This window comes from Paramisgurnus dabryanus, chromosome 12 (genome assembly GCF_030506205.2).
Source record: "Paramisgurnus dabryanus chromosome 12, PD_genome_1.1, whole genome shotgun sequence".
Lineage (NCBI taxonomy): Eukaryota > Metazoa > Chordata > Actinopteri > Cypriniformes > Cobitidae > Paramisgurnus > Paramisgurnus dabryanus.
Window position 1 is genome coordinate 14217850 of NC_133348.1, and position 26702 is coordinate 14244551.

Consider the following 26702-nt stretch of genomic DNA (forward strand, 5'->3'; position numbering starts at 1 on the left):
TGTATAGTGATCATATATAATTATTTCTCAGTCTCTATTAGAATACAACCAGAAAATACAGGAAATGTGTATGTAGTTATAAAAACAGTATAAAAGTATAAGCTGAAGTATCAAGTATTTAGGTTAAACCCCCCTTTCACTTGAGCAATAGCAGAAAACTGCAGGATCTCTTAAACCTAAATGAAATGAAATCCTAATTCGAATCGAATTACTTCAGGACTTCAGTTTATTTAAAAAAGCTAAATATGTGTTTCGTGCCAAGATAGGTCACATTAAATACTGACTGATGCCTGAAGAAGACTCTGGGCCCTATCTTGCACCCAGCGCAATTGACTTTGTCAGTGACGCATGTATCATTCGTATTTTGCACCGGCGCACAGCGGGGTTTTCCCTCCACAGACGCACGTCGGCAAACTAGGGAATGAACTTGCGCTCCCTGGGCGGTTCAGCGCAAAAAAGGAGGCGTGTTCCGGCGCAAACCATCCCTGATGCTTTTTTGCAGTTTCAAAAAACAATTGCGCCACTGACCAGAAAAACTAGTCTAAAGTCAGTGGCGCGTTGCGCGTTGTTCATTATGCTATTTTAAGGGCGCATGCTTGACCATAATGTATAGCGTGCACAACGCGCACACAATTTGCTTATCTAATCTACACCGATGCAACAGTTATTTTTGCAAATCATAAATTGTTACAATAAAAAATATTACAATCTTACAAGAACGTCGGTCTCCTTGGCTGTGAACCGCTCCTGGCGTGCGCCTGGTAAATCCGTCATAATAATAGCAACCCGCCATGGAACTTGCGCACCTGCGTTTAAAGGGAATGTTGGATGACGTTCTGATTGGTTTATTTGACGTTACGCCCAAACCACACCTATGAATAATGAACCTACTTCAGACCAATCCCTTATTGTGCACGCTATACTTATTGATTTGCGCCTGGCGCAAGAGTTATTTCTCCCGCTGGGAAAATAGCAACAGCGCCCAAGATCCGCCCACAAAGTCACTTGCGCTTTGCGCTTCACACTTGCGTTTCAGATCGTTAAAATAGGGCCCATTTAGTTCTGAAAATTGTTTTGTTTTTAATTTTGTGTACATATTTCCTGTGTTTTCTGTTTGTATCTTAATAAAAGAAGTGGAAAATCAATATGAATGGACATTAAAACTTTGCTAAAACAACAAAGCTGGTGGTGGTGGTGGCCTAAGACTTTTGCACAGCACTGTATGTGTGCCTGTTAGTGGAAAATGTTTGGGTTTTTATTACCCAAAATTATAGGTAAGGTTGACTGGTTTATGTAGATGTTTTATTTTGGTTTGCACTATAAAAACGTTGCATCTTTAAATTCATCTCGTTTATGGCACCACCTTCACAGCCAAAAACATTTTCAGGGTTTCTTTTTTTTAGGGTCACAGTATGTAGCTCTTACTGTGGATAAAAGCATTTGCCAAATGCATACAGTAAAACATGTCTAGTGACCCCTGCATTATGTTCCATACTGTTGGGCTCCATCTAATTTTAAACAAAACAGAAGTCTAATGTGAAGCATGCTCCAAATAGATTGAAGTGAAACCAGCAATTATTCCGAGATTTCCTATAACAATAATACCACGTTTCTAAATGTAGTTTTGCACATCCCTACTGTTTATGTGTAAATTCTTTCCATCTTTTATCATTTTCCTGTTGTGATAACACCCTGCAGTTCAATTTTCCTTCAATCCAATGATCACAACCCTGCCTGTAGGTGTGTGTGTTTGATCTCATTCACATACAATGAAACGTTCCGGTTTCCGCAGTAATGCCGGGAGAATGAGATGAGATTGTAATTGCTTTGTGTAGATTTTCACACTGACTGATACACACATACACACAAATAGACCCTCACATGGGCATCCAGGCAATCAGGCAGCGGTCGTCTCACATTAGCCTGTCTTTGATGACCTAATCTGGGTCTATAATGGCTCGCTGGTCTTTCAGCACAGCTTTCCCTCAATTTTCATCCTCTCTTTGGCTATTTTTGACTCAATTGTAAATCGTCTTGCTACATAGCTTGTCCATATTTCCGTGTAATGTGTTTCATTATATGTGTAGGTGTCGGAGTATGTGTGTTTGTTTGTGCGAACGTCTGTCATCGCACCCTGGCGCATGAAGCTTGATGGATATTATATGGATGTTAGCAGGAGATTTCTAAAGTGGTGCTGATAACATCCAGATTAAAATGACACTGCGTGCTTTTACATACAATTCTTTATGTTTTTCCAGACTAACGCTAGAACAGAAGGAGCTCTGTAGGAGCAGATTGAAACTCCTCTGCTATCTGGACCGCCTGGCCACATATGAGGTAAAACTCTGTAGCTTTATGGCACTTTAATGTGTTTTTATATGGGCAAAACAAGATTGTGGTTGTTCTTTCTTGTAATGTAGACATTCTTCTATTATGTAAAGCTCTCTTTTTGAGCTTGTTGAGACTGCATTTACAAATTGTGTTTATGACCTCACAGTCTTTAGCATATTAGTCTCTCTACGGCACGATCCCGCAACACGACAAAAGGTATCTTTTCCATGTTATTCCTAGTTTTTATTTGACGTGTACTCATGAGTACGTTGGTACGTGTGGCGAAAGTGACGTCATTGTGGAGTTGAGGGGATTATGCGCGTTGAGTACACAATACCTAATCTCGCCTGGAGGTGTGCACAGCATCTTTATTTTAACCGCGCGTGGCTCTGCTTCCAAAATGGCCGACCTCAAAGCAAAGCAAAAGCAAAGAGCCGACCCCTCTCATTTCACATAATAGTTCAATAGCGAGCATGTTAAATAATTATTCCACTTTCTTAAAAAAAAAATGTCATCCAAAATGTTGATGTCTTCCTTTGTTCAGTTAAGAAGAAATACATTTTTTTGTGGAAAACATTCCAGGATTTTTCTCAATTTAATAGACTTTTTTGGACCCCAGTTTACAGTTTAAATGGAGTTTAAAATTGCAGTTTCAACGCAGCTTCAAAGGGCTCTAAACTATCCCAACCGAGGTATAAGGGTCTTATCTAGCAAAGTGATTGCCATTTTTGGCAAGGAAAATTAAAAATATGCACTTTTAAACAAAGATCACGGGTTACATATGTGAAATGCACATTTGCGTACCATTTTAAACAATAATCTTACATTAGGACATTCATTTATATGATTTCACATGCAATAACGTCAGAATGGTCCTGTCTCCACATGTGTAAACACTGGGGAAGTAGTTTCACAAAGGTCACGTGTGACCTTTTGTTTTTCTTGCTGAAAATGACAATCGTTTCACTAGTTAAGACCCCAGAAGCTGCATTGAAACTGCAATTTTAAACTGCATTTAAAATGTAAACTTTTGGGGTCTAATAAAGTCTATTAAATTAATAGAGAAATCCTGGAATGTTTTCCTCAAAAAAACACATTTCATCTCAACTGAACAAAGAAAGTCATCAACATTTTAGAAAGATATGGGGGTGAGTAAATTATTGAGGAAAGCATTTAAGTATGAATACCTTGTCCAAATTTTTTCTGGTGTAGACAGATGATTGCTTGTCACTGGAATCTTATTGCGTCACATCTGGTTAGGTCACGGTGTACAGCATACATTTAAATAATTTGATTTGAATAATATAAAAATGACATGCATATTTTTGTGTCGGGGGGCATTATGTACTATAAAAATGATGTGATTTAGTTTAAATATATTTTCAAATGTAAATACAAATTTTTGTTTTGGTATTTCAAACTTCTAAAATGGCAGGTGAGGAAACAAATTAGTAGTTTAAGGCGTTCATACCAAACACAAATTCAAATTGCAAATGATGTGAATTGGGCTACACAATTGCAGCAAAAACATACGGTATTCGCTTCAAATGCATCTTTGCACAAGTTGAAAATATTCAACCCGAGTGCAAAATTTTCATGACACAAGGTTAAATCCCACAAGTAATCTGCTTTGCGTTTGGTTTGTATGCTAAGACAACTTGAAAGTTGTGTTTAAATTAGTAAAAATTCTAAATAACATGCTTTGGCATAATTTTATTTTGGAAAACTTTCATGTGCACAAATTTCACACATATCAGTAGTTGCTGGGATGTTAGGATAATTCGGATGTTCTCAAATGTCAAGGTAGTACAACCGCAATCACGGGTCTTTTATTAAGAAGTTAACAGGTATAAACAGTAAACATGAAATCATATCATCCGGAAAGTCCCAGGTGGTCTTTATGGCTGAATGAAAAGTTTGCAGATTTCTCTCAAATATTGAAAAAAATAGCCACTTTAATGTAATGGGTAGACAGGTACACTTTCTGTTTTTGGCTATATAAACAATGCAAAACTAGAAGAAAAGTGTTTTATCAAACACATTTTAATTACATTTTAAAGTATATTTATGAATTTGATAGCATGGTCAAAAGCTTATACCAGCATCCAAGTAGAAGTCTGTTAAATGTAAATTCATTGCAGAGGTCAGGTGGTGCAATCAGAAAGTCAAAAGGTGCAACTGCTATGAATGCCCTGAGAAGTAAAAACAATGAAATAATTGTAATAATCTAATAATTTAGCTAATAACTTTAGTTTTAAAAATGCAAGCTAATGGTTGTCTGTAATTGTTATTTTACTTTATTACAAATTGTTGTTCTTAATTTCTAGTTCTTGAATGTTAGTTTTATGTTATTTAACTATTTTTAGGATTATAATTTTAAATGTCACTATCAAATAAACAAACAATCAGCATGACACAGGGAGCACATTAAAACTTATCTGGCAAATAGACTATGATTGGTTGTACCACCTGAATCATAAAAAAAATGACAAAACAAAACACATTGTTTTTGACTTAAAAATATGCATTACATACATGTAAAAATACATTTTTAGAAGCTTTTTCTGTCATTGACCCATTTTTATAAAACATGGGACATCGCCCCTAAACATGACCATGAACAAAACGAACTGTGGTTGCTTTACGTGTCAATAAAAGCTGCTATTCTTTTCGAAAGGTCTGGCTACCCAGGACTATTAGCATGTTGTTAACTACCCTAATTTACGCATTAACCACCCTGTACAATACCCCCTTAATTACATGATCCATATAATTTTATTTCCCAACATCTGAAACGTGTCAAGTGGAAAGACCTACACTACTGCTGTTTTGGTTGCATAAAACACTGAAAATAATACGTTGACATCAGAAAAAAAGTACAGTGGTACAATATACTGCTCAAAAACACAATCGCTGTGAATACATTGTGTGGTTGTCATTTCAATGATCTTTTGAAATCTTTTCGGCTCACTGTTTTGTTAATAAAATGATTTATGCTTTTCCGACTTGATATCGCAGCGCTTTGTCTCAATTCAAAAGTCATTAGCAGGCTTGTGTCGTCGTTTCATCCTATAGCAAAGTTAATGTCCTGCTCATATCGTGACGGATGGCCTTTGTCAGCGTCTTTATGTGTAATTGATTTCTATGGGAATAGTTCTGAATGTAACCAGACCTCAGAGACACGCGTGCACACACACATACGGACCGGTCCCGTAGACTTAAAGGGCGTAATTGTAAATGTCAAAGCGATAAATGTCATCCATGTGGACTGGGAGAATTTACCTTGGGTATACAAGCGTGAGACCCTCTGTTGAACTTTCTGTTTGCTTTTCTCTCTTTATTTCTCTGTTTTATTCCTTCTTATTCACTTCTTTCTCCCCTTTTTTTCGTCTTCAGGAGATTCTGGGAGGACCACATGCCGCAGAGCAGAGATATGATGCCGAGTTTTTCAAGAAATTTCGCAATCAGAATATTGTCCTGTCAGCAAGAACATACGCGAGGGTAAATCTCTCTTCTATTGTTCTCTGTCTGAGATGAGACTAAGTGTGTGCGTGAGAGTCTGTAACAGGGTCCTGCGGCGTGAATTATAGTCACTATTTCACAGTTTGGTGGCTAAGCGTGTGCTCGCCCTCGCCAGCTTGGCGTAAAATATGGATTCCCCCGTTTTCTGTGGTGAATGTTTTTAAGTGTAGATGTCTGAAATACAGTTACCTGTCTGCTGCAAAGGCTTCTGGGAGTTTGTAATGTGTCAAATGTTGGCAGGGAGCACAAAGCTGTCCGCACTCATAAATCATGTATTAATTATTTATCTCTATCAATATCTTTCTCTGTTCTTGCCTCGTTTTTCTCAGGAGAGCAACGTACAGGCTTTGGACATTCTCTTTACTTATCACGGCTCAGAGCTGCTTCAGCATCGGCTCGCCATCCTGTGCAATTTCCCAGAAACCACCTCTCCTCACGAGTACACCGACCTTCTGCCTAAGGCTGGGTAAGAATTACTGATTAGAGGATACCAATCTCCCGTGAAGTGTATAAACAAAACCCGCATAAATCTTTTTGAACGAGCCAAACGGGAAAAGGTCATTTTTAGATGACACTCTACTGAGGGAGGTTATTGGGTGTTGTCTGCCGGCCTTGACCAAATGAGTTGAAGGTGGTAATTTAGAGCAGGTCGCTTATGCAAATGAGACATTTTGCCGTGCACTTTTTCCGTATGCATTTCAGTCCTTTGCGGACCTCAAGATTATGAAGTAGCTTGAGGTTACCTACAGGCATTAGAAGAAAAACAATGAAAGATGGATCTAGCTGGATCCCAAGAAGGGAAGAGAGGAGACCACCAAAAATCTAGTTGGAAACATAAAAACCTGCTTCCCATGAATAGCGCTCCACACCAGAGACTCACATCTATATTCAGTATTCTGGATATATCATAAAAATATACAGGTAGACCATGCATTGATTTATTTGTGGCAGCTCGCCACAATATCAGTATTGACCACCAACAGATTTTTCCTGTCAGTTTTTACTTAATTGGACTGGCTCAGAACCTCTCTTTCACAGGACAGCGATATCGCCATGAAAAGGAAGTATCAATTGCCTAATTTACCCCGTGGTGATGTGTATCCGAGTAAAACCGGCCTCTGAAATGAAATAAGGCAGGGCTGGATTTGAATTTGTCCATCGAGATCTGATTGCATCATTTGAAGTTGGGTCGTGTTGCTAATTGCTAATCGCAGCAATATTCTCCTGGACTCCGCCCACCTGCCATACATTATGACCGGAAGTAAAGAGAGATCGTTTTTAGGAGGGAAGGAGATTTGCATTTTTGATTAAAGATTATGAGGGCACATGAATCACAGATAAATCATTTGTAAAAAATACCACAATATTACAAAACAAATTACATTTGTTTGTTTTACTTTCATTGTGACTTTAAAACTATTTTTTAAATAGTCAATTTTTTTTTTACTTTTTTTTTGTAAAACTTATCATAAAGATCTCTAACGTTGTGTTTATGCTGTTGTTTCTGCAAAATGTCTGTCAGTCAGTTAGAGCCCCGCCCCCTTCCCCTGCTTCATCTTCCATGTCACATATACACCAGTGTTGTCAACGTGAGCAACTTTTTTTAGAAAAAAATTGTATTCAATAGAAAATGTAACCAGTACTGTGACAAGTACTATAGTTTGAATCTTAGCTTACCCACTGTTTAACGAAGGTGTGTGGTGATTTTGCCAGATGACGTTGCAGTGATAAATCGAGATTTTAGGAGTTTGTGGTTTAACAAAAATATATATATAATTTGTACGAGAATGGCTTTATGGGCTTTTAAAGTGCCTATACAGTAGTCTATTTACAAATACGATATGATGATGTGCACAAAAAAGAAAATGTGTTAAATGTGGGTATTGTGATTTTTTTTTTGTTTGTTACTGTACAAAAACAAAAAAATAGATAAAACAAACAAACAAAAATGCAATATCAATATATATATATATATATATATATATATATATATATATATATATAAAAAAAATCACACAAGATTCATGATAGTTGTTTTGTTTGGAGTTTGCATCATAACCACTAGATAGCGTTGTTCTTATCTCTGAACTTAAACAGCGACAGGAAGTACTAGTATAGAGGCCACGCCACAAATAGTTTTGCTAAGGTTTGCATATTCTCTGTTACAGCTTTCCTAAAATTGTATCTTATTATATTCATAAAATAGGAAATATCCTGTCCTATTTATATCCCAGTACCGCAATGTCCCGCAACACATTGCACCGAAACGTATATAAATTCTTACTAATAGACAGCCCTAGTTACAAATGTGCTAATTGCGCATATGACATCATCCAGAATGCCACAATCTTAAAGAAGCATTTCACCCGTAGAAACATTACTTTTTAATGAAAGTGTGTCATATTTGTAGTTGAAATATAACATACATTTTGAATTTGGTGCCTACTTGACCGAGAAAAGGGGTGTTTGTAGTCTCACCCCCTCAACAAAGATATTGGACTTCCTGGTTTCAATTAAGCAAAATTATGATTTTACATCATTGAAAGAAGGAAGTGCAACACTGAAATCTGTATTTCTCCTTTCTCAGCAGCAACTGAGGAAATTATGCACGACCATTCAAAAACATGACTGGTAGGGGTGTGCAAAAAAATCGATTCACATTTGAATCGCGATTCAAGCTTTGCCGATTCTGAATCGATTCATAGAATTCCAAAAATCGATTCATACATTTTTTTGTAATGCCGTTTTACTATTGTCCTGAAATGAGTTTATCTCAGTATTCCCATAGATGACGCTGCGTCGTATTCACTCTGACGCCTGCACACTCTTGTCACAGTGTTTCCCACACATTGACTTTACTTGGGTGCTGTGCCTAGTTATATTAACAAGTGATATGATGAGTATACATGATGAGCTCGGTGTCCGTTCACGTGCTCTCTGTTTCGCAATGAATTGGGATGCGACGCGAACAAGCTCGTGTCACATTGTATCCTTCATGTTTCTGAACTTGAGCGGAGTTTTAACATTAGAGGACTTCACGGAATACCCGCGGACCGTATGGTTCCGGGTTTGTATTTGAAATGGTCAGTCAGGTCCGGGTCAGTCAAAGTTAAATTACTTCGGGTCCCGAGTCTGATTAGTGATTAAAACCCGAGTCGATCGGAGAATGACCGTGAGCGCTACCGTGCTAAAGCTCGCGTGCAGTTTCAGCGTGCGATTTCTATAGCGATAAAAACGGGCTCTTTTCTAACATTATTAATAAACCATATCTTTTCCAAAATCTATTGCACTGAACGAGCAAAGCTCAAGCTGACTCAAGATTTACAAAACGCAAAGCTGTAATGTAAAGTCCCCTGTCACTGGGACAGCAAGTAGACTTTTGAATCTGAAATAATGAGTGGATTTAGCTTTTTTTAATTGGCAAGAGAGAAATAGAGAGGCACTTTCCTTGCGTCTGCTCTATCTAATAGACATAATAACCATTATAACACCAGTCACATTTATAATCTATAGACCTGCACTGTCTATCATTCATATACTATATTATTGTATTTAATAGAGTTTGATAAAAGGGGTCATCTAATTGCTTCATATCAGTTTTTATTTTTGCATAAAGACATAAAGTAATATCAAACTACATTTAATTTGTTGTGTTTCTTTTCTTTAAAATTGTATATCTCCTACAATCAGTCACATAGGAAGAAGTAAACTACATTTACATACTGTGAATCGTTTTTAAAATCAAGAATCGTTTTTGAATCGAAAATCGATTTTGAATCGAATCTTGAGCCTAAAAATCGGAATCGGATCGAATCGTGAAATTTTCTGAATCGTGCACCCCTAATGACTGGGGTTCTAACTATACAAAGCTTTATCCAAATGGGTGAAGTGTCCCTTTAAAAAAAATTGTGGAAACACTAACAAGTTTGATTACTAATGAAAGATAAAGTCTAGGAATGTTCATTTCAGTTAATTTTCCCGTTTGACAAGCGCAGCTTGTTAACCAAACATTAACCGTTAACTGATAAGATTTTAATATTAAATTGCCATTAAGTAAATGTGACAAGATGCGGATGAGGGACAAAAAACGCAACGTCCATTCGGACCGAGATCTATAATTGGTTGAACATTTTTTGGTTCTAAGCCTTTCACAGATTTCTACAAATAAATTTAAACAACTTAACATAGTGATTGCTATCAGGATGTGAGGAGACTTTTAACTCTTTCACCGCCAGCATTTTTAAAAAAAGTTGCCAGCCAGCGCCAGCGTTTTTCATGATTTTCACCAAAGTTTAATGCCTTCCAGAAAATGTTCTTCTTTAAATATATAAACATACAATATACCAAATGAAAGAACAGACCCTCTGCTTTCAAACAAAAAAAAACCGTTTCATCCTACCTTTAGTTGTTCTTTTGCAATCAGCTTTTGAATATGGGCAGGTTTTTGCAAAAACACCATATTTTGAGCAAAAACAGAGATAATTCCATTTTTATGATGGACTTTTCATAGAGATCCCATTCAGAGCGATCTTTAAAACAGACACGGACATGCAGCAGCTTGCCATAGGGCAATACTTCCGGTTTTGAAAAGTTGCGGAAGGGCGCCACCTGGTGGATAATAGCGGTATTGCGGAAAGACGGAAAATCTCGTCATTGGCGGGGAAGCGTTTTCTCTTAATTGACGAGATATCTCGTCAATGGCGGGGAAAGAGTTAAACAACATAACTAAAAATGTTTCAGGATCAAATGTGTTACCCTACAGGTACCTTTAAGGATGGAAAAGTGTTGAGATGTCTGTAGGCCCGTGTCGACACGCATCGCGCAGCAAATATTTTTTTCTTTTGATAACTGATCATATTAATCGATCATAATTCTTACTTTGAGTTAACCGGTCAATGTGAACATCTCAAAAAAATTATTAATATACGTTCATTGCTGTTTTTTTCACTGAGCTTGTAACACTGCACTTTGGGAGTTATCTTTTCACACCCGTTGCGGACCCCTAAAAGGGACATCTTAAAAAAACAGCATAATGTCTTTCTGATACAGAGTGCCTGAAGTGACCTTTGCAGAAAAAGACACATTAAATGCCCTGTAGGTGGAACGCTAACAGTATATACTCCTGCAAAACGGCCACGTTTGAGTTTACTCTGGAAAAAAAATGGCAATATCTGAGTCTACAATATTGTGAAACAGAGCCGTTACGGAAGAACAGAAATGTCTTAAATGTCAAACTACAGGTATCTTTAGACAGCCACTGAGATTGAATCACTGACCAACCACTCTGTTACCGGCGATAGTCGGAGGAGTAATAGAGTGACTGTCAGCTCCACAGATACATTCAGGCACAATCCAGTGTTGCCATGTAGCTTAAGTTTGGTGTTTTATGAATGTTATTAATGCATTGTTTTTTTCTCAAAAGGGAAAATGTAGTTTGATTTAAAAACTCAGTTTGGCTTGATGTTTTTAAGGAGCAGTTAATTAGAATTGGCAGACAGCTGTATGTTGCATCCGTGGTGTCTCATGAATGATTTGTTATAATTACTTTCAAGAGTCTCTTCTTCACGAACACTTTAGTTATCTTTTCAACACACAGTTGAGGAATAAAAAATTGGATTTTGCAGATTTGAAGCGTTTATATGGCAAACGTCGCGCGTTGAACGAAGTCTTGAGGGATTTGGAACGGATTCAATATGGTTTGTGATGACACGCTCACTAAAAGCACATTGCTGCCTTTGACGCTCTCAGAAGTCAGACATGAAAGATTGATGAGAATTGCTCACTCTAAATTTATACATGAAATAAATGAAGAAACAGTCAATAGCTTTTACGCCTCATTGTTTTGTTTTAGCTTGCTTTGTCCAACATAAATTCAGTGGAAAAACCTCAAATTCAGGTAAATAAAGGGTACAAACACTTGATTGTGTGTGTGCTGATGAATGCAGGTTTAGTGTACAGGTATGTGTGTAATAGACAGAGACATACAGAGTAGGAGCATTTGCAACCCCCCTTAATGTTCCGGTAATGGGGGTGACAGAATATATTTAGTGTATTGGATTTGGTCACCCGCCTTCCGCCCATTCTCTGTTATGGAGGTCAGCTGCCTCTGCAGTGCACATCCATCACAGCTCGGCAGCTTGAAGCCAGTTTCCCGATCTCCCCAGTTCACCAGCGCTAACAGCTCTGCTGCAGGACTCTCTGAGAACCGACGGTCTCTCACCATCTGCCGCCTCTGTTGGATAGAAACACAGCCAAATGAAGTTTTCTTTTAGTGTTTTCCTTCCTGCCGACTCTAATATGGAGGTTTTGGGGTTATTTTTATGTGTGAAATAATAATAGGTTGCCAGGTTTATGCATCCTTATAGATCCATCAGTGAGGTTAAAATACTCCTTTCTTTGACACCAAGCCAGATATGGGTTGTACCATGTATTGTTTAGCATCATCATAAATGTTAATAAAATAGTTGTTATTATAATACAATCATAAAGAAATCTGACTGTGTTTTCATACCAGACACGGAAGAGGCAGCAAAAATGCGCTATTCTCGCGTAGTTGGACGCTTACAAATTTTGAGTTTACTTAAATTCTATTCATTTGATACATTCACGCATGAATTTGCGTCAAGGGAGGGACTTAAATAGCTAAAATTGAGTAAACTTACTAGATTGTTCGACCTCCTCACTCATTTTCTTCCAGACAAGATCCTTTTAATTCCTGTAAAAGTTTGAAGATGTTTGTATAGCGATGATGATTGTCCTCCATTGTTGTTTTGTTTTTCTGCCTCCGCTAGCTTCCTGTAATCACATCACTGCAAGAGCAAGCTCCTGATTGGTTAAAGCAACACCAAAGAGTTTTTTTACCTTAAAATAACGTTTCCAAAAAAGTTTCAGTCGTTCATCCACTCGAAACAGGGTGAACGGTACTTTACATTCGCTTTGCAGCCCTCTATCGGCCAAAACCGCACTAAAGAAGTTTCCAACCGTCAAACAAAAACTTGCTTTACGGCAGACCTACAATCCAATCAGAGCCAGCTTTATGACAGTGGTAATGGACAATTCTGCTTCCATCCTGTAGGGGGAGCAAAGAGCAAAAGCTCTTTAGTGTTGCTTTAACGCGGAGCGAAAAAATGGCAAAGTTCAGATTTTTCAATTCTCAATCCTCCTTCCGCGCCATTCGCGACATTCGCGCTTACCGTGCTGCAGGATGCCTTTTCACGTCTTTGCATTGACTTAACATGTAAATCACTCGCGCTTGCCACGCCTTCTGCGTCTGGTGTGAACGCACCTTAAGAGACCTAAATTCACCAAAAAAACTAAACTAAAAAGACATGGTTTTTATTTTGATCTAAACCTGTATGAATTAAAAGGGCAATGTGTAACTTTAAGAAGGATCTCTTGACAGAAATGCAATAAAATATATACAACTATATTATCAGTGGGGTAAGTAGACCTTACATATAAACTGTATTGTTTTTATTATCTTAGAATGAGCGGTTTTATCTATGTATGTTGTGGGTCTCTTAACATGAAATTTGTCGGCATGATTCTAAATCAGCCCTAAACGGACAAACTGTCCTACATAGCGTGTTTCATCCCTACGTTGTCTCAGACGACGACATGTTCGTCCTTTGGCAGCTACCGAGGCTTCTCATTGTTTTTTGAAAATCGCAATCTCACCACAAGATGCCTCTAAAACCCATACAAGCTTATACCAAAGAAATTTTCGTAACATTCAATATGGCCGCTCGGGTCACGCCCATAGACTGTAAATATAGATGGACGATGCGACATTGCTTCCTTTTATTGTAATAAATTGAAGCCAAAAATGTCCGACCATGGGCGCTGTCATGTTATGTAAAAACGTCAGTTCCAAGGAATCGTCCGTGGAGCCAGAGGTGGAGCCGCTGTATCAAACTTTAATTTTTTGGAAACGTACACCTTTGAAGTAGTTCTAGTAGTTTCATTGGATTACAGTTTCATATCACTGAGCCATTTATTTTTTATAATTCAACAGCCCGTCGCCATTTTCCTTACATACTGTAAATATAGAAGAATATAGACTGCTAATTTTACTACATAATGAAAATAAATGGTCAGTAACATCTTTAAAAACCTATTTTTTGTGCATTGATCGAATTGAACTTGGATAAAAAAATATATTTATATTTAAATAAACCAGATGTTTAAAGAGCAACTATGGTCCGATTCACGATTTTACATTTCCTTTGGTGTGTAATAGTACATGTTAACGATATGCAAAAGGTACATACCCCAAAGTAAACGATGATGCAAGTTATCGTTTCCAATGTAAATCTCTTTTCTTGGACTACAACAAACACACGGATTGTAGGCAACGGTTTACTTCCTGGGCTTGTTGACATAGTCAAGACCGACATTATTATAACTCCTCCCGCTTCCGACTCACACCCTGTACAGTAAGTTAACTCCTGTTAGCATTGCGTTGTGAGCGAATCTTTCAAACATAGTAAGGAGTGTCACATTTCCGTCTGACATCAGACATATTCAGGCCAATCACAACGTACAGATTAGCTGGCCAATCAGAGACACAGAGCTTTTCAAATTAATGAGTTTTGTACAAAATCAGTGCGTTTCAGGAAGACTTTATATCTGGAGCTACAAAAATGTACGGTATGTTGAAAATTATGTGTTTTTTGAACCATAAACCACGCGAACACATTGTATTATACCAAATACACAAAATAACATTGTTTTTTTTAGCAATGAATTAGGTGCACTTTAACATAAAGAAAAGTTTTAGGTAGAATTTGATCATTATCAAAATATAAAATATCAACTATGGCAGCCTTAAAATTGTCTTTTTTTAAATAATACCGGTCATAGTTTCTGTTATATATTTAAAAACAATGTAAAATCACAAGGGTTTACTCCAATCACGACATGATGATAATTTTAGACACATTCACTGTATGGCTTTCTCAGAATTGGTTGTATGGATATTTAAAGACTTGTCACATCCTCTGTGGAGCAGACCAAGCTGTGAAAGATTGCATGAAATATCAGCCGAATAATTCAAATCTTTGTTTGTGTATGGACAAAGCATTTTAGTTGTATGCCCACGAACGCACACAGAGAAACACATTTGTTTGCAATAAGTTACATCTGCGGTTTGTAATAAGCAGTTTCATCTCAGTGACTTGACAGTAAAATGAAATGAAAATATACCAAATCCTACCTCATCCGATGTATGTTTTCTTCATTATTAATGTGGTCGTCATTTATTAAAATATTCAGAAGGTTCAGCTAGTACTGTACAGTCCTTAGGGCATAAAAAGAAATGCTTCATTTGATTGATTTTAGACTTGTTTGGGATCCCTGTAACAGAACTATATATGAAGGTCTTGGAGTTCAAGTCCTTATTAGTCGAAGATAAATCTAGAAGTCGTGTAGGCCTGACTTTTGGCCTTGTGTGTTAGGTTTTTGGACAGTAATAATTTATTTTGCACGCGATCATGACCTTGCCTTTTTCCATTAAATCTGAGTGTGGGAAGTGGGAGGAAATGTGAGTGTGGAATTGAATTGTGTGCAGTGTATTGTACTTTATGCTATATGTGACCCTGCCTGTAAAAACCAGGCTAAAGTATCAAAATCAAAAATTGAGATTAGGAGCATCAAAGTTTTATTTTAGCCATTATTTCAACCTTTAACATTATCTTACCGCGTATTAAAGATATCAAGATTATATTTCCACAACATGATCTTTATATTATGTAGGATGATTTTATGTAGAAAACTTACTTTAAAAATTACTTTTTTACTGGCAGGGTCACAAATCTATTATGCTCATATAGTTCATTGTTTAAAAAAAAAAAAAAAAACATTGCTTAGACCATAATCAGAATTACTTCTGCTCAACCTTAACTCCTACTTAACTCCCAACCCTATGTATTAAAGAGACACCACACTATTTTTTAAAATAGCCTTATTTTCCAGCTCCCTAAAGTTAAACATTTGAGTTTTACCGTTTTGGAATCCATTCAGCCGATCTCCAGGTCTGGCGGTACCACTTTTAGCATAGCTTAGCTCAATCCATTGAATGTGATTTGACCATTAGCATCGCCCTCAAAAATGACCAAAGAGCTTTTGTAGTTCCATCATGTACTAAGACCGACGGAAAATTAAAAGTTGTGATTTTCTAGGCTGATATTGCAAGGAACTATACTCTCGTTTCAGCGTAATAATCAAGGACTTTGCTGCTGTACCATGGCTGCAGAAGGCGCAATGATATTACGTAGTGCTCGAAAATAGTCCCCAGCTATTGAAAGTTACCAAGGGAACTATTTTTGGGCCCTGCATAATATCATGGCACCTGCTGCATCCATAGTATGGCAACAAAGTCACAATGTAACTACAGAAAAGTTTTAAATAGGGAAAAATATTGAAAACTCTTTGGTCATTTTTGAGGGTGATGCTAATGGACTAATAAGATTCAATGGATTAAGCTATGCTAAAAGTGGGACCGCCAGAACCAAATATCGGCTGAATGGATTCCAAAACAGTAAAACTCAAATGTTTAACTCTAGGGGAGCTGGAAAATGAGCCTATTTTCCAAAAAAGTGGAGTGTCTCTTTAATTATGGTAATCTGTAATCAGACTTTATCATAAAATCTGAATAAATAAGAGTATTGTATTAAAAGAAGGACCCTCGCCATAACATGAGATCAGAACACAGGGGTTTACTGTAGGTGGCATTTTCTTATTTTTGGCCTATCCTATAACTTAAGTAACCATGCATAACATCATAGCAACCACCTCCAGACACAAAGCATCCACCTTAAAATCCACTCAGTACACTTTAGCAATCAAATCCCAATTACCTGGCAACCACCCCCAACCTACTGTACAGTAGCATCCTGGTAGCAAGTTTCACACAGGCATCTTCGTAAAGTTTTTTTAATCAAGCTTTTAAAATGGCTAACAGGACCTATTTAATTTGGTTGTTAACATGTTGTTCAGGTTGTTGTTTATCTCATTTTCACATTGAAATTGCTGCATTTTCTCATTATCCAGTTTCAGGGTGTTTTCCATCATTTTTAACAGTGCTCTCTCTTTTACAGTTGAGGCAGATACGTTATCCCTGATCTCTGAGACCATAAGTGTCAAAAATCTGCTTTTTTCCAGTGTTCCAGCTGGAAATGCCTCTTTGAATCAGATGTATTTTGGTGGTCTTAGTAGCTACTTTCCTGTAGGTTGGTCTAGCTTAGAGATCAACCGATATTATTTTGTGTCACTGATGGCAATAGCCGGATATTTAGACTGATAGCTGCCGATACCGATAGTTTGGGGGTTATATTAACTATATTATTAACTAAATTCTGAAGATTAAATGTTGTAAATGTTATTCATTCATATAATGACCATTGATATTGAACAATAAACTAGTGATGTTTCTTTACATTTCCTATAGACGGTTTTAGCAGTAACAACATAACAAACGGCTTTCGTGGTTAACACGTAACTTCCGGTAAACTCCGCTAAGATAAATAACAACAAAGTACTTTAAACGTAGTTTATTTATATATTAAGCAAAATAAACAACACATAGATTACCTAGGAAACCAAAACATTTGTTATTTTCGACGAGGTATTTGTTCAAGAGTTCAGTTTCATAAAAAAACCCTGAAACCAGAAGTAAAGTTCCGACCAGCCATGTATCGCGTCACCGCACGTGTGTCCGATGAAACGTCAATACACAGAGCTCAAAGTCGTTGCATTTTCTTGTTGTCTTTTGATTTGACATAATATATCGGCCATGACTGTTTTTAAACTATCGTCCGATAGCCGATAATGTGCAAATTGCTTTTATCGTCGATACCGATTATTGGCCGATATACCGGTGCATCTCTAGTCTAGCTCATCTCCCAGTCTGATCAAGCTGATTTTAGCAGGTTTAAGGTGGTCCCCCATCTCTTACAAGCTGGTGTTTGGTTAATGTACTGTAAAAGTGCCTTAAATCACTTAAACCAGCAATCACGCCAGCCGGACCAGGCTGTAAGGCTTCCTACAGTGTATGAACCTTTAGATATGACCTGGGTTTTTGGATTTACTCATAAAATATGGTCCATTATACAAGGACACAATCTGACTACACTAATATTATTACAACTATTCACAAAGTTTAATGAACACTTTGTCTTTGGCAAGTTAAAGGCATTTTATATAGCCGTTGTAAATTCTGGATGACTCAGTGGGTTATTTCTGTGAAATATTTTCTTGTGTCATGTTGAACTTGTTTTCTTAAAATTGATCTCTCTGGCATTTCCTCTACTGGCTTTTTATCACTTGGAAGTTTAAAAGGTCTTTGGAAGGGTACTAGGAAATGTGGTTATAGCTTGAAAATAAAAAAATGTTGCTTAGTTACCGATATAATATCCTTTCTTTTTTCTTTCTTCCTTCCGTCTTTCTTTTTCTTTCTAGTGTGGATAAGAAGAGTAATTTGGTTTTCATTCCCTGGGAAGAGGGCAGACACCGAGATCTGGACTGGTGTGAGGTTCCTGAATGCAGGTTAGAGCACACAGATGCGTGTGGTGCTTAAAATCTGTTGTATTAAAACCGTGAACTACTGGTTAACTGTGTCTGTACTGTCATTTAGATCGGTGGTGGAGCCCAACCCAGCGGATGACTGTCACTTCTTATACGAAGAGCAGCCAGAACTGGAGAGATTTCGTAATGCTGAACCCTGCATCGCGTTGCTGACCGAGTGGTACCTGACCCGAGCACAAGACATAGAGAGCAATTCTCACCAGGTGAATGAGAACATGAACTGACAAAGCTGTACCAAAGCAGACAGTTTTCTTTTACACCTTCACCAAACTTGACACCTTACCCATGTGAAAAACAGACAGCTTTCTCAGAAACACAGATTCACATTTGACTCCCAAGACGATTTCTAGAGAAATGGTTCTTGGGGTCCCAGAGAGCTGCTGGTGTTGTGAGATCAAATGTGGAGTCAGATGACTCTGTTGTGGGTGCTCCTGATCTTGAACTCTCTCGCTATTTTGGCATGACAAATATTTTGTATTGCCAAAGCATTTACATGCAAATTAAAACAAAGCAATTGTGCAAAACCGCATGCCTTAATGAGTAATAAAAAACACAATTGAGGGAGAAAAAAACATCATCCTGATTTAGCTCTTTCTCTCTTTTCATTTTTTGTGCTTTCTCTCTCGCTCTCTTTCTCTTACTTACACACACAGGTCTCTTGTTTCCAAGTTTGAAATACATTTTTTATTCTAGTTTTTCATTGTGGTAGACCACTTCATATGTCTATCATATGACATTAATAACACTGAAATGTAGGTTTATGCTGTTTCAGGAGCAGCTGCAATGGCTGGTTTGAGACAGCTAGACGTGAAGTAAAGAAAGAGGTTGAAATATTCAAAAAAGAATAATCAAATATATTGAAAGTGTGTTTTTCTGAGGGCTGCTTGCCAGTTTGTGCTTTTTTGAGGAGAGGCAGGGAAGGCAGGGAACAATGGAGGACTATTTGTGCTTGTTGGAGATCAATGCATCCTCTTTGGATACAAAACCCAGGTGTGAATGTAGTTTGTGCTTTATGGATCCTTTGTTTGCAAGACTAATGCTTTTTGTTTTTAATTTAGTTTCTGTGTAACTCACTTCAGAACACAGTGTGTTAAAAATCTTGGCTTGTAATGGGAGTGTTGTATTGTATTGTATTGTGTTGTATTGTATTGTATAGGCAGCATGCTTTACAGGTGTCTGGCTCTTGTTAACTTTAATGTCAAAGGTTTTGGTCCTTACCAGGTGAGAGAACAGCAGCAATCATTTTCTTCACGCAAGCATCCACTATTGATTGGCTCCATGCGCTGTCTGTCAACTGACAGAGGGATACCAATGGCCAGTTAATGATGTCAACTGTATTGATAAGTTGCTGAGGCGGGTGGAATTTGATCGACTTATTCTACTTTTTTTTTTATCCCATTCGCTAGGGGCTTCTTGCATTCTTTGGTTTATGTTCTCTGCGTCTGTATTATTTTTTAGATTAGGTTGCTATCAGAACATCACTCAGATTAAAGGGCCATTTCACTGGTATAAACATTAATCTTTATTGAAAGTGAGTCATATTTGTAGTCGAAATGTAACATTATTTAGAATTTAGTGCCAATTTAACCAAGAAAAGACAGAACGTGACTTTAGGGCGCATTTGTATGGAAAACTAAAACTCCCACAATGCACAGCTCTGCAAGCCACTCCCATTAATCAGAACACAGCTCAGATATGCTATTGTGTACATAAATGCCACGTTAGTATAACAAAGAAATTAGAAACACTCACTTTATTAGTCAGACGTCCGTTTATCCCTGCAGGCTTTAGTTGTCACTTCCATTTTAGGATTTTAAAATATGTATCCAGGACGCCGCTGTCCATATATACGGTACGAAGCTTGGGTAGGAGCAAGCTTCATTCAGTTTCTGATTTATTTTTGAGAGTGCTTGGCCAAACATTTATATTCCCAAAGAGGAAAATGCCGCATCCTGCACACAAACACGTCCACCGCACAATATGTATACTCCACAGACTCCATGAACAGCGGATTAGAGCATCACGCTTGCGAAATCACCCTCTTCCATATTATAACGATTACCTTCTGCTATTATTGTAACATGAAGTCTGGCTTGGTCCACAACGTATGTTAGCTTAGCTTAGCATAAAGATGCCGGCTGTTTTTTTTAGTCTGTGTTCGTATATTTTCGTAAGTCATACCCACTGATCTGTAATAGGTCTGTAGCGTGAGTGGGTCCCACTCATAGCCCCCACCTTGGGAAAATGAGGAGTGAGTGTTTGCAGTCTTACACCCTCGACAAAGATATAGCACTTCCTTCTTTCAATGACGCAAAATGACAATTGTTACATCATTGAAAGAAGGAAGTGCAACAATGAAATCTGTATTTCTCCCGTCTCAGGGGAAACTGAGGGAATGATGCACGACCATTCAAAAACATGACATTTGTTCTCTTTTATCACCTCTCAAATATGGGTAGATTTCTTCAAAAATAAAATTGAGCAAAAGGCTGAGATAATTTTTGTGAAGGACTTTTGATAGAGATCAGATTCAGAGCGATGATGAGCAAAACAAGAGGAGTTTGAACTCTGTTTTCCCTAAAGGAATACTTCCGGGATCAAGAGCGCCACCTGGTCCGGAAATGCAGATTGCCAGAAAAACTTGTCATTGGCAGGGAAGCGTTTTCTCTTAATTGAGGAGTTAACTCGTCAATGGCGGGGAAAGAGTTAAGATGGCGATAGAGAGGCTAAAGTTAAAGGACAAGTTTGGTCGGGAACTTTGTTTCTATTCTTGTAATTAGCAAAGGTGGATTATCGCCACCACCTGGGCTGGAGTGTCTATTATTCAAGCTCTCAGCGGAAGAATGTACGGGTGTGAGGTGTTTGGAAAAATAGGTCCACAAGTTTACAACGAATGCTAAAACAGCTGTTGGAAAGCATCTTTTGCAGCAATTTTTGTGTGAGCAAATCAGTGAACACCCCTGACCACTCGGTGAGTTTCACGTGTTTGTAAATGAAAGTTTAATGCATTTTAGAAAGGTTTGTTTCAGTGCACCTATATAGCCATTATAGAGGTGGGAGGTGAAAAACAAACACCCGAAAATTCTCGGGGCAACTGCATATGTCGAAATTTCTGTCAAAACCGTTCTATTTCACCATAAACAATCTGAAAACAGGGCTTTAAGTGTAAAATACCGAACTTTTCCTTTAAAAATCGCAGCTTAAATAATTTTTTTGTAATTCTGTAAGTTAAAAAATTGGATAAAAATAGTAGATGATAAACTGTATATTGAAGGCAGCGCTATGGTCATGGATTCGAATTCTGAGAGAATACAGGTACAGATATTGTTTAAATATATGAACTAAATACACTGTACAATAAGAAGCTTTAGATAAAAGCATCTCAAAAAATGTTTTATTTACACATGTTATAAAATCCTAATTTAAATATTGAAATGTGAAGAAAGCTGACCCCAGTTCATTTTGAAACTATTATCTTGATTGTGTGTGCCGGGCAGTGTTTTCCCGTCCTATCTTGCTCATGTTTTTTTTTTTTTTGTGTCTACACAGGTTGATTGTTCCCTGTCTCTGGTACGTCTGGGAAAAGAGCAAAACATTCCTGGGCTGGAGGTGCTGTGCGACGACCTGGTTACCATGGAGACACTGGTGTACGAGACATCATGTGACCTGGGTCTCACGTTAAAAGAGCTGCAGAAGCTCAGCGACATTGACAAGCTCCGCCTCCTCATGAAAAATGTATGTTGTGAGACTGCCTTCTCCCTGTTGACTGTCTATGGTCTCCTTCAAACCTTTTCATTGTCATGTTCACGTTTATTACTGCAGTCTATATGTATAGACATAGGGACAGTGGTTTATTCAGTATGTTCTTTGTTAATAAACAGCCTTATATTGGTTTAATCACCACTTTCCTATTCAGTAGGCAAACATACATTCAATTAGAAAGGAGCACGAGCTTAATTGTGAGTGTGCGTGTACATTTGTGTCTACAGGGTTGATCTTATTAAGACCGCTGTAAGTATATCCAGTGGGTCTGTTTAGATTTAATGCCTTTAATGTCTTAGCATGTGTTCTGCAATAATACTTTGCTGGATGTTTCTTGAAAAATGCTCTTGGTAATACATTTTAGGTAAATGGACATCATCAATTTTTCTCTTTTTTTAGTCCAGTGAGGATCGATACATTAGGAATTTATTCCAGTGGATGGTCCCGTTTTTGCACCGTTGTGAAAGGCAGCAGGTGGGATCGTCCTCCAGGCTGCTCAGAGAGTACCTGGTCACCCTCGCCAAAGACGATCTCAAATTTCCACTTAAAGTCTTCCAGCACTCAAAGCCAGATGTAAGCCAACCATATGCAAATCACACATTGTACTTGTATTGTTGCTTTTGGACAAGCCGAACTTTTGTTTTAATTCTTTCTCTGTGTGATGAACACACAACAACGCCTGGCGACTTTCATACGCATGCATGCAGTTTCACGCAGCCATGATAAAAATTTATAGCCTACTTGCACTAAGGAATAAATTTCCCTCACAGGAAATTTAAAAAGCAGTCGGAGAGAAATCAGGACTATATTGTACATGTCTGTTTGCGTTTCATTTTGGGTTAGCATGTGTGTGCCTTGAATCAACCTTGCACATTTAATGTTGTGTGAAATGAAATCCAGTGTAATCCACACTAACATGATTTCAGTGAGGTTTTGTTTATATCTGTGTGCATGAATTGTTTAAGAGGAGAGAGAGCAAATGAAATACCGCGTTATAACACACATGAAGGTCATTTATACAAAGCTATGTGCCATTATATATTATTGTTATTGGCAGGTAGGAAACATTAAATATTGATTTGAAATATTTTATTAACTAATTTTAACGAATCTTCTGCGAGGAAAACCCGTTTATTTGGGGTTTAAAGACAAAACAAGACGTTTAAATGTTACGAACACGCTATTTGATTTAAACTAAACTTTTTGTAAATATAATGTCATATATGTTAGACGTATATTTTTATTTTTGTGTAATATTAAACTGTACATGTAAAAATTTGCATCATCTGGGTAACCGTCTGTGTTAGATTTGAATGGTTGTTATGTAAGGGATAATGTAGAGGCAGCCGGTAGTTATTGGGAAATAAGCCCCGACAGTGTGATCAGGACCTGACGCGAAGCGGAGGGTCTTGTATCACACTGAAGGGGCTTATTTCCCAATAACTACCGGCTGCCTCTACATTATCCCGCTTATTACACGGCTACTTGCCACATAAGAAAAAAAACTGGACATGAATATGAATTTGAAACATTTTATTGGCATATTTGTTTTAAATTAACATTTTTATCCTTCCGCGAAACTTTGCACAGATGCATAAAATGATCGTAATACCTTATTAAGATCCTCTGCTTCATACTTGTCTCCATTTTTTCTCTTTTAGCCAGTCTTTGAGAAGTTTTAATGCCCATTCTGTATTGTGTGTTGGCTTCGTAGCTGTCATGCTCTATTTTGTCAAGTTCAGTCTCAGTAAGCTGTCTGTGTCTTGTCGTGGTTGTCGAGTGTTTGTCACAAGATGGCGCCAAACAGACAGTAATCTTTATTGATCTTTATTGGCGCGGAACAATTTTACTCGTGCAAGTAGTCCGGCTATGCGTTATTATTTTGGAGCGGTTATTATTTGAAAAGAACGAACCTGCAAATGTCTCAACTGACCAATCAGAATCAAGCATTCCAGAGAGCCGTGTAATAACAAGGAATAACAAACCGGCAAAAGTGGCGACTGGCTAATCAGAATCACGCATTTCAACAAGCCATGTACTGTAATAAGCATTCTTGCATGCATGTCCATTTTCAGTCCATCTTTTTTAGGTGAATTCATATGCCTGTCAGTCTGCACGTTGCTGCTTGATGTTGAACACATCTAACTGTGGGTTCACACCAGGCGCGATTTCAACGATTTGCGCGAGTAGATTACATACAAAGTCAATGCAAAGACACGATCAGATGCATCCTCGCGTGGGGTGATGTGAATGACGCGATATGGGCGGCGCGTTGGCCGCGAAAACACATGCTATTCGCCTCAAACGCGCCTTCGCCCAAGTTGAAAATATTCAACTCGAGCAAAAAATTCACATGATACGAAGTTAAATCCTGCAAGTAATCTAGAGCGAGTAATGCAATGCCCCGTATTTGGTGTGTACAGTATGTAGCATTAGGTTAACATAATTCAAGTGATGTCAGCCCAAAAGAATATTGGCTTTATAAAAAGATGGAGTTATTAAATCTTGTTTAAAAGCTATGAAGTTAGTCTGCAAGATATGACACTGAAATCATTGAAATGTTGCGCATATGCATATCACAGTGGTCTGCAGTAACAGGATAATTTTAATACTTGAAAAAGTTATGTATATGCAAAGTTTTAGGTTGATGCAGATAAGGGAGACCATTGAGACATTGAGTGCGTTTACATGCACAGTCTTACGCCGATTATGCTTAATAAACTGATAACACGTGGGGTCATGTAAACGCGTAAAACGGTTTTCTTTAATCGGGGAAAGCTTATAAACGGCGTAACCGAAAACCAGCACAGGTAGTTTTTTGCTCATTACGCCGATTTCGTGTGGCATGTAAACACCTTAACCTGCTTTCTCGCGGTTTTGTCCATGTGCGCATGTCTAGAGATAAACGTCACACGCAGAAGTAAGCGCAAAGTAATGCATAAAAGTCTCCGCTCGACAAAAGCAGTTGGCAGAGAAACTGTGAAAATAGAAGCTCATGTTACATTTACAGGTTCTGCAGACACGAGAAGAGATGCAACTGTACAGCTTAAGACAGATATGCCGTTGACTTTTTGATAGACTACTATGTACTATAGGTGGTGACGTCACTGCCTGCGAGAAAACTGATAAGTCTTCAAGTCCCATGTAAACGCAGTTGTCTGCATAGCCGGCTTATTGATTTTCATGTAAACGCATGAAAACAGTTTTCTGTAATAAGCAGATTTTTGATAGTTATCCGCTTATTCTGCGCATGTAAACGTACTCACTGATGCACTTATTTCTTAGAAAGAAGGTAAAATATGTATGTAGGTTTTATTCTTTCTAGTTTTTAAATATAATTAATAATAATTTTTTTGATTTTACGAGGCTTAAGCATTACCGTATAGAACATTGTATATAAAGTGCCACAGGAATGACGTATTTTTGTAGGCTAACCCTACAAACCCTAGGAATTAGCGGGATACTGGTTCCCTCGCAAAAAAGCCCATTCATTTTTCCATAGACTTTAGGATTTCCGCAAAAATAATCTGTATAGCGAAAGTTTTTGACACTTAAAAGTTTGTTCAACAATTTAGTCTTGACAGCTGAACACAACTTTTATCATTTTAAAGTCAAAATGTAGCATTTTATAGACTGTTTCATCGGACGCACGTGGATCCGATCTTTGCTTCCGGTTTCGTTTTTTTTTATGGTCTGACTAGTTGCTAAACTGATCTCTTGAACAAATGTCTCGTCGAAAATAACAAATGTTTTGGTTTCCTAGGTAATCTATGTGTTGTTTTTTTGCTTGTTATATAAATAAACTACGTTTAAAGAACTTTGTTGTTATTTATTCTTAGCGGAGTTTACCGGAAGTTACGTGCGGACCACGACAGCTGCTTGTTTATGTTGTTACTGCTGAAAACGTCTATATTTCTAGTAAACACATTTACACACCAAAATTCATAAAACAAAGTATTCTCTGTGAAGATAACCTGTAAGTGCCTTGAACTTTTGTTAAACACAGAGATTATATTTTGAAAAAAAAATGAATGGGTTTTTTCTGCGGGGGAATCAGTATCCCCATCTCTGTGGCACTCTTTTGCATTATTTGTTGTACAAGAATGTGCGACAAAAAGGGGAACAGGGTCAGTTTTATCTCATATTACTCTTTTGTTGTAATTCTTACTTTTGTTTACTTACAGTGTCATCCAAAGGTCATAGGAGATGCAGACCAGCTCATGTCTGTGGCATTAGAGTGTATTTACAGCAGCGAGAGGGACGATCAGCTTGCGTTGTGCTACGATATACTTGAATGTCTTCCTCAAAGAGGATATGGGTGAGTCACACTTTCACTTACAAATACGAGTTAAAATGCAACAGGGGCTCCTGAACTGCCGGACCTGTTTCTAAATTTAGTTGGCTGACGTTCAAATTTATATTTATTATTTACTTGTTGGCTCATATGAGAAAACTGCAGACATCTAATTCAAGTTTCTGACCGTGGGAAATGAATGCTGTCAATC

The 26702-nt window shown here is 37.7% G+C and overlaps 1 protein-coding gene across 1 annotated transcript in view; it reads left to right on the top strand.

The window, feature by feature from the left end:
* nbas (NBAS subunit of NRZ tethering complex) overlaps positions 1–26702 on the top strand; it is a 205906-nt gene that overhangs the window by 33690 nt on the left and 145514 nt on the right. The window contains exons 19-26 of the mRNA XM_065256755.2: positions 2259–2337; positions 5728–5832; positions 6183–6319; positions 18310–18396; positions 18485–18638; positions 21985–22170; positions 22597–22770; positions 26382–26515. Of these exons, the coding sequence (XP_065112827.1) occupies positions 2259–2337; positions 5728–5832; positions 6183–6319; positions 18310–18396; positions 18485–18638; positions 21985–22170; positions 22597–22770; positions 26382–26515 (1056 nt within the window). The remainder of the gene's footprint in view (positions 1–2258; positions 2338–5727; positions 5833–6182; positions 6320–18309; positions 18397–18484; positions 18639–21984; positions 22171–22596; positions 22771–26381; positions 26516–26702) is intronic.